This window comes from Octodon degus, unplaced genomic scaffold (assembly GCF_000260255.1).
Source record: "Octodon degus isolate 3935 unplaced genomic scaffold, OctDeg1.0 scaffold00047, whole genome shotgun sequence".
In the NCBI taxonomy this organism is placed as follows: Eukaryota; Metazoa; Chordata; class Mammalia; order Rodentia; family Octodontidae; genus Octodon; species Octodon degus.
The window spans coordinates 12805346-12817030 of NW_004524623.1; the positions used below are offsets into that span (position 1 = coordinate 12805346).

The 11685-nt window shown below is 35.9% G+C and overlaps 1 protein-coding gene across 1 annotated transcript in view; it reads left to right on the plus strand.

The window, feature by feature from the left end:
- The window catches only part of Glipr1l1 (GLIPR1 like 1), a 53425-nt gene extending 43364 nt beyond the window's left edge, over positions 1-10061 (plus strand). The window contains exons 4-5 of the mRNA XM_023716314.1: positions 5878-5966; positions 9946-10061. Coding sequence (XP_023572082.1) covers positions 5878-5966; positions 9946-10040 — 184 coding nt within the window. The 3' untranslated portion in view covers positions 10041-10061. The remainder of the gene's footprint in view (positions 1-5877; positions 5967-9945) is intronic.
- The last annotated feature ends 1624 nt before the right edge of the window (positions 10062-11685 follow it).

The following is an 11685-nucleotide window of genomic DNA, read 5'->3' on the forward strand; positions in this document are numbered from 1 at the left end:
TATTTAATCAAAGATATTAGTTTATTTTAGATTCATTTACATATATGGAATTAAAATTTATGATAACTATAAAGACTGAGGGGTCAAGGAGAATTGCACTATCTTAAACTTCTGTAGTCTATGTGAACTGGGATAACTTAACTATGATAAGTAAAAGATGTGTATTATAAACTTTAAAGAGACTAATAAAATAAAAAAGAGAAATAGCAAATAAATTTACGAAGCAATTAAATTGAAGGTTTTTAAATATTTGATTAATCCAAGGAAAGGAAGAAAAACATAAAGGGGGAAAAAACCAGAGGAGACAAAGATGATAATATCAAACATAATTATATCAATAAATACCACAAGTATAAATGGTATAAATGTCCAAATTGAAAGACAAAGATGGGGGCTGGGGAGATAGCTCAGTGGAATAAGCGCTTGCCTGGCAAGTGCAAGCTCCTGAGTTCAATCCCTGGTACCACCAAAAAGTAAAAAAATAAAAATAAATAAAAGACAAAGATTGGGCTGGCCAGATAGCTTAGCAGACTAAAGCACCTGCTTAGGCAGAGCGCAGCAGCCGGGTTCTATCACTGGCGTGCAGTGCCCGCCCCATCCCTGGGGTGCGCTAAGACAGCAATTGAGACTGGGCACGGTGGTGCACACCTATAATCCCAGCACTTGGGAGGCTGGAAACAGAAGAATCGCTGTGAGTCTGATCTACATAGTGAGACCCTGCACTAAATACAAAAAAAAAAAAAAAAAGACCAAGATTGAATGTTGGCTAAGAAATTGGTAATTAGTTTTATTGCTGCTTACAAGGACAGCCTTTGAATATAAAGACACAAACAGATCAAAAGTAGAAGGAAAAACGCATTACAAATGATACAAGGGGAGCCTGCCCCTTAGCTCAGTTCTTTAAGTGGCTGCTTCACCAAAGCAGTCAGGCTCAGGTTGCTGCAGTTCAGTCCCCACGACTCAGGCCAGCCAAACCTGCCCTGAAGGCATTCGGAGCAAAAAAAGAAAAAAAAAAGAAAAGAAAAGAAAAGAAATGATACAGAATTTCCTTAAACAAGATGATAGGAATTCTATAATGGTTGTTATATTGTTGTTTTCAAATTAGCTGTTCTGATTACCAGATATAAGCATGAAAAATTGGTCAAAAAAATTTAAAAGGAAAACATTTTAAACATTAACTATTCCTTTCAATAGACCAGTAGAAATTGGCAGTACAATTATTCTCCAGCTATCCTGTATATATACATATATTTTCCCTTCTTTCTTTGCTCCTTTCTCTCATCCCAGTTTTTATTTTTTATTCTTTTTAAAAAATAAAAAGAAGAAGAGGGCTGGAGAGATAGCTCAGTGGAATAAGTGCTTGCCTGGCAAGTGCAACGCCCTGAGTTTGATTCCTGGTACCACCAAAAAGAAAAATTAAAAAATTACAAAAAAGAATTGTTACTGTAAAAAAAAAAAAAAGTAGAAGAATGAAAAAGCTTTCCCATGCTAGCATTGGTTAGAAGAATCCTGCAATGTTGATGTTAACACTATATGATGTATAATTTGAGCAAAGAACCTTCTGTTTTCAGCCTCTCAAGTGCTGGGATTATAGGTGCGCGCCACCACGCCCAAAACATTAAAAGTAGAAGGGGTTAAAAAAAAAAGTCATTTCAAATGTTAAGAGGGTTAAGTAAGAGGACACCAGAATCCTAAATATATGCAGCCCCAAACGAGCTGTCATAATATGAAATGACAAGAAGTAGAAGATAATGTCACAATTACTGTCAGAGATTTTAATACTCTTCTCTGATAACAGAATAAGCAAGTAGACAGAAAATCAGTGGGGTCCTAGGTTAGAACAACACACCGAACCTGCCTGACCCGATTCACATTGATATCTACATCACCCAATACTAACAGAATACATTTTCTTCAGTGTACGTGGGATGTTTACCAAAGTAGGTCACAAAACAAGTCTTTTTAAATTCAATTTTATTTTACTTTGAAGAGTAAAAACAGAAGCAAAAACAAATAGAAAAAAAAGACAGAAATAGGGTAACTTACAACAATACGTTCATTACAGATTTTCAAAACAGGAATAGCTAATTAACAATGGGTTTTTATATTATCTATTTTTATTGTCAAATCTGTTGCTAAAATTAGCAGATATGGTTATGCAAGATTGAACAAATAATTGAATATTAACAGTTGCTTTCAAGAAATCTTGGGGCCAAGGAGATAACGCAGTAGAATAAGCACTTCCCTGGCAAGTGCAAGGGCCTGAGTTCAATCCCCAGTTCCACCAAAAAAGAAAAGAAAAGAAATCTTAACTTTTTCTTTGTTTTTTTTTAAACAGAGTGTAATAATTGATAAAACATTAATAAATTTAAGCAGGTTAAAATAATATATAAAGTGTACTTTCTGACATAATGTTAAAGATTAAAAATTAAATTAAAGAATAAAGGAAATTATAAAAATAAAATCCGGGGAACTACCCGCGCAGGCCCCCCTCATGTCGATCTCTCGGACAGGAGCTTTCTTTCCCTCAATAAATATATTCTGCTCATAACTTCTGTTTGATCCTAAAATTCATTATTCGGTTTTAGAGACATTTTGGAGACTTCCACCAAGATCAGTGGACGGAGGTATGAGTTTGCTTTTCTTTCATAAATTCTGGATTGGGACTTGCTTAGGTGACAAATTTTTATGCTGCCCACCCCACATCCACCTAAGTGAGTTCCCATTCTCTCCACCTTAGCCCCACATGGTTTTACACTATAAAAGTCCCTGCAAGAGACAGCTTCCCGGGGAGACTACGCACTTGGGCCCCCCTCCTATCCCTCTCTGAGACAGGAGCTTTCTTTCCCTCAATAAATATATTCTGCTCATAAAAAATAAAGTAAAATAAAATAAAATCATTAAATAAATGAAATAAATAGAAAACTAATCGAGAAAATAAAGCCTAAAGTTGGTTAAGCATTATTGCTGATAATCTTATAATAGCTGATAATCCTGAGACCACATTGATTAGGAAGAAAAAGATAAAATTCAAGAAGTAGAGAAATAACAGCACTATACATTTTATAAATATCAACATGAAAATATTGATAACATATGCCAATAAACTTCTACCTTAGATAAGTTGAAATATTTCCCAAAAGACAAAATTATTAAAAAGAAATAGTAAATTATGGAGCAATATGTCTCACAAACATAAGAACACAAACTTTGACCAAAATCTAGTAACTACCTGTGCTGGCCCCGCCCCTGGGGCACAATAAGACAGCGACTGAGACTGGGCGTGGTAGCACACTCCTGTCATCGCAGTGCTTGGGAGGCTGAAAACAGGAGGATCACTACAAGTCCAAGCTGTGTAGTGAGACCCTGAAGACCCTATACTAAATACATAAAAAAAATAAAAACTAATAAATAAAAATTTAGCAACTAAATCCAAAAAAACATAAAATACCTTGTCCAAATGGGGTTGATTCCAGGCATTTGAAGCTCATTTAACATTCTAAAATCAATCCAGGTAATTCATAATATTAATCAACTTAAAAATAAGGATCATGAAACCACTTCAATATAGTCAAAGAAACACAAAAATTATTCCTAGTATAAACTCCCAGCAAACTAAAAATAAATATTTTTAAAGACCTAATAAAGGATATTTATGAAAAAACTTGCAGTTAACTTTATAACTCATAGCAAAATGTTTTTCCTGTAAAATACTAAATAATAAATGTGTTAGGTTTTGAGTGCCATATTCCACACCTACTATATATTAATCTTTTTTGTTGTTTTCAAAAATTTTTTTGTTTCATTTGGTGTGGTTTGGTTTTTTGTGCAGGGTCTCACTATGCAGCTCAGACTCATAGTGATCCTTCTGTTTTTGGCCTGCCTACTGCTGAGATTACAGGCATGCACCACCATGCCCGGACTCTATTGCCGGCTCAGTGCACCCCGGGGGTGGGGCTGGTGCAGAATGCAGTGCCAGGAATGGAGCCCTGGCCCCTGTGTTTACATAAACAAGTGCTTAGTCCGCTGAGCTATCTCACCACAAAATGTTTTTCTTTTTTAATCCCTGCTTTACAGGCTGCACAAAAACGGATTATGCAGTCTATGTGTCATGTTATATGACCACTGGCTTGTAAGTTAATATAGAAAACTCAATAGAATCTACCAAAATTCTTCTAGAACTAAACAATTTTGCAATTTCTCAGGATAGAAAATCAATGTAGAAAAGGCCATTGCTTGTCCAGAAAATAGAAAGAATAATTTGAAATTGAATAAAATAACTATACCACTTACAATAGAATCAGAAATTATAAATTATCTAGGGACAATCTGGCAAAATAGGTGATGGACTTCTACACTGAAAATAACATTAGAGAAATCAGCAAAGATAAAAATAACTGGAGAAATATACACCATTCATGAATTAGAAGACTCAGCATCGTTAGTGTGTTGGTTTCTTACTAAATTTATCTGTGAATTTCAATACAATTTCAATAAAAACCTCCCCAGATTTTTATTGTAGAAATTAACAAGCAGATCACCAAATTCATATGGAAAATCTAAAGACTTAGAATTGCAAAACTTTTAAAAAGAATAAACTTGTAGGGCTAACATCACTGTTTTCAATGATTAAACTACAGAGGAATCACAATATTATGGAGTTGGCATAAATTTACACAAGATCACTGCACAGAATAGTCTAGAAATGAATCTACTCATCGTTAACCACCTATGTTCAACTGATATTTTATAAATGCACAAAAGCAATGCAGAAGAAAAGCAATAGATTACCAACAAATGACGCCAAGATAGTTATCTATACAGGAAAAGAAGTAACTCGGAGCTATACAAGATACAAAAAGTAATTGAAAATAGATTCACCCCTAAATGGAAAATCTAAAGCTATAAAGCTTTTAAATGAAAATTTCTGTGACCTTTAGAGGACTGAGCATGTTTCTAACTATTACATCAAAAGCATGACTCAGAAATGATTAAATTAATAACTTGGAAGTCATTAAAATTAAAAATACACACCTAGGATAGACTGAGTAATTATACTGCTGATTTCTGCTGGAAAAGCAACTAAAAGCATAATGTATACCACTGTACAACTATTAGGTGGCTAGAGACTGACCCTTTCCTAAAGAGGAAGTGAAGGCCTAGGAACTCTCACTTGCAGGAGGGAGGTGTTCATTTTAAGGACTTATTTATGAAGGATCCAAATGTTCGTACCCACTTTTTAGAAGTAACCAAAAACTTGACCAACCCAAATGTCTACCAATAGTCCAATGGATGAATTGTGTCATATTAGCCAATGAAATACCACTCGTGTGACAATGATTGTCTTTGTGTATTCGAGGTGAGTGACACTTTTCTAAGTCTTTCACACACACACAAAAATGAAAAACAGAAGAGGTTTGTCAAAAGGCACTGGTTTACATAATTTAAAGGTAGGCATAATAGCTATCAAATCTAGATAGATGGCCATAGCATTATTGAAACTAGATAAGATGACTGCAGTATTGTACTTTCAAATTAAACTTCAAGACATTATTTCATTTGCAATTTAAATTTTACTTACTCCATTTATAATAGAAATAATTATAGCATCTATGATAAAACTTATGTGGCTGTCATATTCTGCTACACTGGATTCACACCTAATTTGTGTTTTATGTGTTTAGGAACATCCTGTAAAGAACAGTTCCAATAGTTTGTTTTGACACACAAAAATAAATGAATGTAAAGTTTGGACAAAAGTTGTTGCTATTTTTCCTTTTCAACATTCATGAGTGAGTGACAAAACAATTTGCATAACCCACGTACAAATTAGAAAATTAATAGTCACTTGGTTATAAGTGTTTCTTATTTTCACAGAGGAAATATTAAAAATGAGCTGCCTTACGCAGAGGGGTCATCCTGCTCTATGTGCTTAAAAGAAGAGAGATGCGTAAACAAGCTCTGCCGTAAGCAAAATAGAAAAAAATCATAACATTCTATTTGGACAGTAACATTATCATAAATTCATCATATTTTTAAATATGACCTTCCAATTTATAATTTATGAATAGGATTTGGTTGCTTCTGTCTGACAGTATGAATCATTTATAACTTATCATATTTAAATTCAGGTGATCCTTCCCATCTTCAATATTTTCTCTTTGAAGCTAAAGGACAAAAAGAAATGAGCTACAACTAGCTGCATTCAAAATAACTATTGACTGTAATGTTTATTTTGTATCTCCTTCCGTTCATTTCCTTTTGGTAGTTATTGTTATAGTCGTGACTAAGCTAGCTGTTCATCCCCCCCACCCCTTCACTCCTTGGTCTTCACCTCTCAAGGCTCCACTTGGGTCTCTCTAGTTCTACAACTCTAGCAAAAGCACTGCAGCTGCTTCTGTTTCCAAACACAGGGCTCTACCTGCACAAAACCCAGGCTTTCAGCCTTCCACCCAGAACCAGAATCAAGAGTGTCCTGGGGGAAAAGAAGCAACCTCCCTTATACCTGTCCCTGAGCCCGGTCAGCCTAGGCCACAGGCCTGAGGGGAAGTGTTTCCCTGAGCCCTGTCTGCCTAGGCCACAAGCCTGAGGGGAAGTGTTTCCCTGAGCCCTGTCTGCCTAGGCCACAGGCCTGATGGGAAGTGTTTCCCAGCTTGCTCTTTTTTCCATAATTTTGAGGGATTCTTATCCCTTTGCAAATTAAAGTTAGGAAAAGCTATCAATTCTACTAAATTGATTTTGGCTAGCATTACATTGGATATATATAGGTAAATTGAGAAGATTTATAGATAAATTTGGTAAGAATTGACAACTTTACATTTACTATTTCCTCCAATTAAGTGTTTATTTAGGATTGCTAAAATGTCTTTCAGTTACGTTTTAAATTTTTCTCAGCAAAGATACTGTACATCAAATGAGAATCCCTAGTGACATGGGATTGTTGTGACTATACTTAAAATTACATTTCTTAATAAATTTGGCTGATTTAAAAAATACCAATGTTAAACTGAGCATGGTGGCATACATCTGTAATCCCAGCCCTCAGGAAGCTGAGGAAGGAGGATCATTGTGAGTTTGAGATTAGCCTGGGCTACAAAGTGAGATTAAGGCCAGCCTGAACTGCATAGCAAGACCCTGTCTCCATAAGACAAAAAGCAAAACTAAACAAATATATGTGTGTGTGTGTGTGTGTGTGTGTGTGTGTGTGTGTGTGTTTTGGCGCAGGAGTCTACTACCCAGGAATCTTACTGAACTTTCTACATTTCCAATAGTTTATTGATTCACTTGAATTTTCTGCAATAATCAGATTACCTGTAGGATAAATACAAATCTTATTCACTCTGCTAACGTTTAGTGTTTTTTTTTTCTTTTTGCTAATCTTTATATCCACTGTTTATTTTACTAACATGCAGCTGGTTCTCCAGGGCAAAGCTGAACATAAACTGTAATAGTGAATATCTTCTCTTATTACTGACTTTGAAGACAATATTTTGACATTATACATATTAATTTAGGATTGTTTTTAATCTGTCCCCAGTGCCAGGCTCTACAAGTAGTCTTTTCTTCAAATTTTGCTAACAGTTTTTAAATGGAATGAATCTTTAAGTAGAACAGTTTCGTTGCATTTATTAAAATGAGCCTTTTTTTCTTTAAGTGTGCTAATTTAAACTGTATCAAAGGAGTGTTAAAGCAGTGCAGTCACAGTAGACAATTTCACAAGGTACCAGGAATTAAATGATGAACCAATAATCCAGTATGTACTGGAAATTCTTTGTGAAACACCTAAAATATTTTATCATAACTATATTAAGGGGAAAAAAGGAAATTATGAGATTCACTTAGATTGATTCATTTGTAGATGACAATTATCAGCTCCAGGTTGCTTTTTTGGAGTAAAACTTATTGCCTAATTTAGCTCGTGCACTATACGTGAAAATAAAGATGCAGGTAGGAGCACGGAAGGGCTTAAATATTCTGCACATGCACAGCAATGACTGAAAGAAGATTCAACTCACTGTATAGTTTGAAAATCTGAATCTTGAAATTGCTAATGAGCTTCCATTAGATTTTACTCAGCGACAATTCAGGTGGCGATTATAAGGATTATAAGTATGTGCCTGCTTAGGCAGAGCTCAATGGCTGAGGTTCCATTCCCTAAATACCGTGCCCGCCCCACCCCCGGGGCGCAGCTGAGACAGCGACTGAGACTGGGCATAGAGGTGCGAGCCTGTAATCCCAGCACACAGGAGGCTGAAAACTGGAGAATCATTACAAGTCTGATCTACATAGTGAGACCCTGTAGACCTTGTTCTAAATATATTTTTTTAAAGCATGATAAGTCATACAAATTAATTAAATTCAAAACACGGTAAGGACTCAATAAATTTTAGCTAGTATTCTAAAATTCCCGAGTATTATCAATTAATTCAATTTATATTTGTCATAGCAATTATCAGTCTGTAATGATTATGCTTTTAGATTTTTCTTCACTTTACTATAAAAGAATTTGATTTATTCATGATTTATTGACAGCCATTACTTCTGAAGCTTAAAATTGATAAGTTCCAGGCCAGCCAAATGGCTCAGCAGATGAAAGCGCCTGCAAGAGGCACGGGAGCCAGGGGTTTGATCCCCGGGCCTGCCGTGCCAGCCCCGCCCCCAGGATGTGCTGAGATGGCAATTGAGACTGGGCGTGGTGGCGCACGCCTATAATCCCAGCTCTTAGGAAGCTGGAAACAGGCGGATCACTACGAATCCAATCTAGTAGTGAGACCCTGAACACCCTGTACACCCTTCCCTAAAATAAAAAAAAATAAAAATAAGTTCCAGCCCGAGTACAAACTGCTAAATTATCACAGCCCTGATTCAACAGGGCTAAATCCCCTAAACAACAGCTTGTCTTTCCGATGACCACCTCCTCCTCCGTCCCCACTCCACCCTGGGTACCACTTCCTTTTACCTTTCCTGTGCACACAAGGGAGCCCCAATCAGCTCCTTACGTATCGCTGAAACTGCCCCTCAAATGATGCCTCCAGCAAAAGTCCTTCAAATCTCAGCCTTCCATCGTCTCAGGTTAGAGGACTCCCGGTCTCCTTCGGATCCTCTGCATGTCCTCAGAGTCAAGAAAGGCTCCCCACTTTCTTTTACTTCTGCCTCTCTGCCACGCTAGAAAAACCTAAGGAGACTCCAACGTATAGTAGCTAATGAAAGAAGGGGCCTGGGACAGAGCTCAGCAGTACACCGCCTGCTGGCAAGCACAAAGTCCTGAGTGCCACTCTGGGTACCACAAGAAAAAAACAAAAAGCCTAAAATGTAAACATGAATGGAAAAAGAGCAAATTAAAAGAATGAGTTCCTAAAATATACCAAATTTTATTATAACAGTAAAGTCAGAACACAGTTTTGATATAGAAAAGATGCGAAGGACTTTTACAAAGATAAAAATGTAAAAGGGACAAGGACTACTACAAAGATAAAAATGATATTTAAAACTCAACATGAAGGAAATACATTTTGTCATGGGTTTGAATCAGATATGGTGAAGCACCAAAAACTAAAAATACAGTTAACCCTACTATGTAATTTTGTCTGTTTTAGATATTTGTGCCTTTCATATAAGAAGTATTCTAGAAATATTTGTCAACATGACACTGTAGATGGAGTGTCATTTATTATGTTATAATGATTTTGAAGTAATACAGAGTTTGTGTAGAAGAAACTTACCTTTATTTAAGCTAAAAAGTCAAACTAATTTTTCTAAATTGATTCCTTTGTTCTAATGCCAGAAAAACAAGTGAATGCTTTTCATTTTGTATGTTTTCTATATTTTAGGATCACCAAAACCTATTGCACTTGACAGCACGTATCAAAATATTTTAGTATTAATTCGATGATTTCTTTCACCTGACATTAAATTGAACTTTCAATTCTTCCATTTTATTGACAGAACATAAAGACTTCAAGCCCATGGGAAGAGCGCCTCAGCGGATAGTATCTAACCTACTCAGCATAGGTTTTCTTCTTCTGAGAATAGTTTTCTAATTGTCATTTACATATGCAAAAATCTTTATAATAAAGGAATAAATACAATTCATCAAGAGTCTAATTCTCTACTAAGTCTTCTGTACTCTGCTCTGTTATCTAATTACACTGCCATGGTATGATCATTGCAGTTCTGGGAAAATACTAGAAAGAGAATAGCTGAGTCACAGGGGACCCCCAGGGCTAGTTTTTTAAGAAATCTCCACACAGGTTACCACAGTGATTTCTACAGTCTGCACTCCCACCAACAGTGCAGAAGGGTTCCTTCTTCCCCACAGTTGAGCCAGCATTATTATTGGTTGATTTCTTGATGATAGCCATTATTTCTGGAGTGAGATGAAAACTCAGTGTTATTTTAATTTTCATTTCTCGAATGACAAGTGATGCTGAACATTTTTTTATATATTTATTTGCCATTTGTATTTCTTGACCTGAGAAGTGTGTATTCATCTCAGATGCCCTTTTTTGGCTTACCTCTTTGAATTTCGAGGGTCTGATTTTTAAAAATTCTTTACATGCTCTACATAGAAATCCTTTGTCTGACAGACAGTTGGATAAATTTTTTTCTTAATTTATGGATTTTCTTTTCACTCTGTTGATGATTTCTTTTGATGTACAAAAACTTTTCAGTAAGATCCCAGTTGTTGATTCTTTGAAGTATTTCCCATGCAATTTGTTTTGGTTCATGAACTCACTACCCTATATCTTCAAGATTTCAACCTACTTCGTCTTTCAGTAGATTAGGTGTTTCTGTTAATATTAGATCTTTGAGCCATTTTTACTTTAGTGCATGAGGAAAGACATTGGCTAGTTTTAGTCTTCAGCATAGAGAGAGCCAATTTTTCTAGCACCATTTACTGGCCCGGAAGACCACTTACCAATCTAAGTGCCTGTCTGGCAAGCACAAGGACCTGGGTTTGATTCCTGGTACCACATGCCATGCTGGCCACTGAAACCAAGTGTGGTGACACAAGCCTGTAATCCCAGCCCTGCAGAGGCTGAGACAGGAGGTTCACTGAGTGTGAGCTGCATAGTGAGACCCTGTACCAAATAATTAATTAATTAATTAATTTTTTAATGTGTAAAGAAACTATCTTTCTTCCAGTGAACATGTTTGGCCCATTTGTCAAAGAGAAAGTGTCCAAATGTGTTTGTAGGTTCTTCTACATCTTCTAATCTGTTTCATTGGTCCTCAGGTCTGGTTTGGTTTTGTTTTTCTGGGTTTTTTTGTTTTTGTTTTTTTGGGATTTATTTTGCCAGTACCAAGCTGATGTTATCACAGTAGCTTTGTAGCATAATTTCAAGACAAGGATTTTGATGTCTTTTGCCTTGCCTTAATTGCCCAGGGTTGCTTTTGCTATTCTAGGCATCTGGTTCCAGATGGATTTTAGGAATGTTTTCTCTAGATCAGTGGTATCAAAATACTAATAGTATTTTGATTGGGGTTGCATTGTATCTGTAAAACAGTTTTGGGAGTATGGCCATTTTCGCAGTGTTTTTTGGTTTTTTTGTTTGTTTGTTTGTTTGTTTGTGTTGGTTTTTTTGTTTTTCTATCTATGAGCAAGGGATAACTTTCCATTTTCTGAAATCTTTGATCTCTTTTTTCAGAGTACTATAATTTTCACTATATGTGTATTTTACTTCC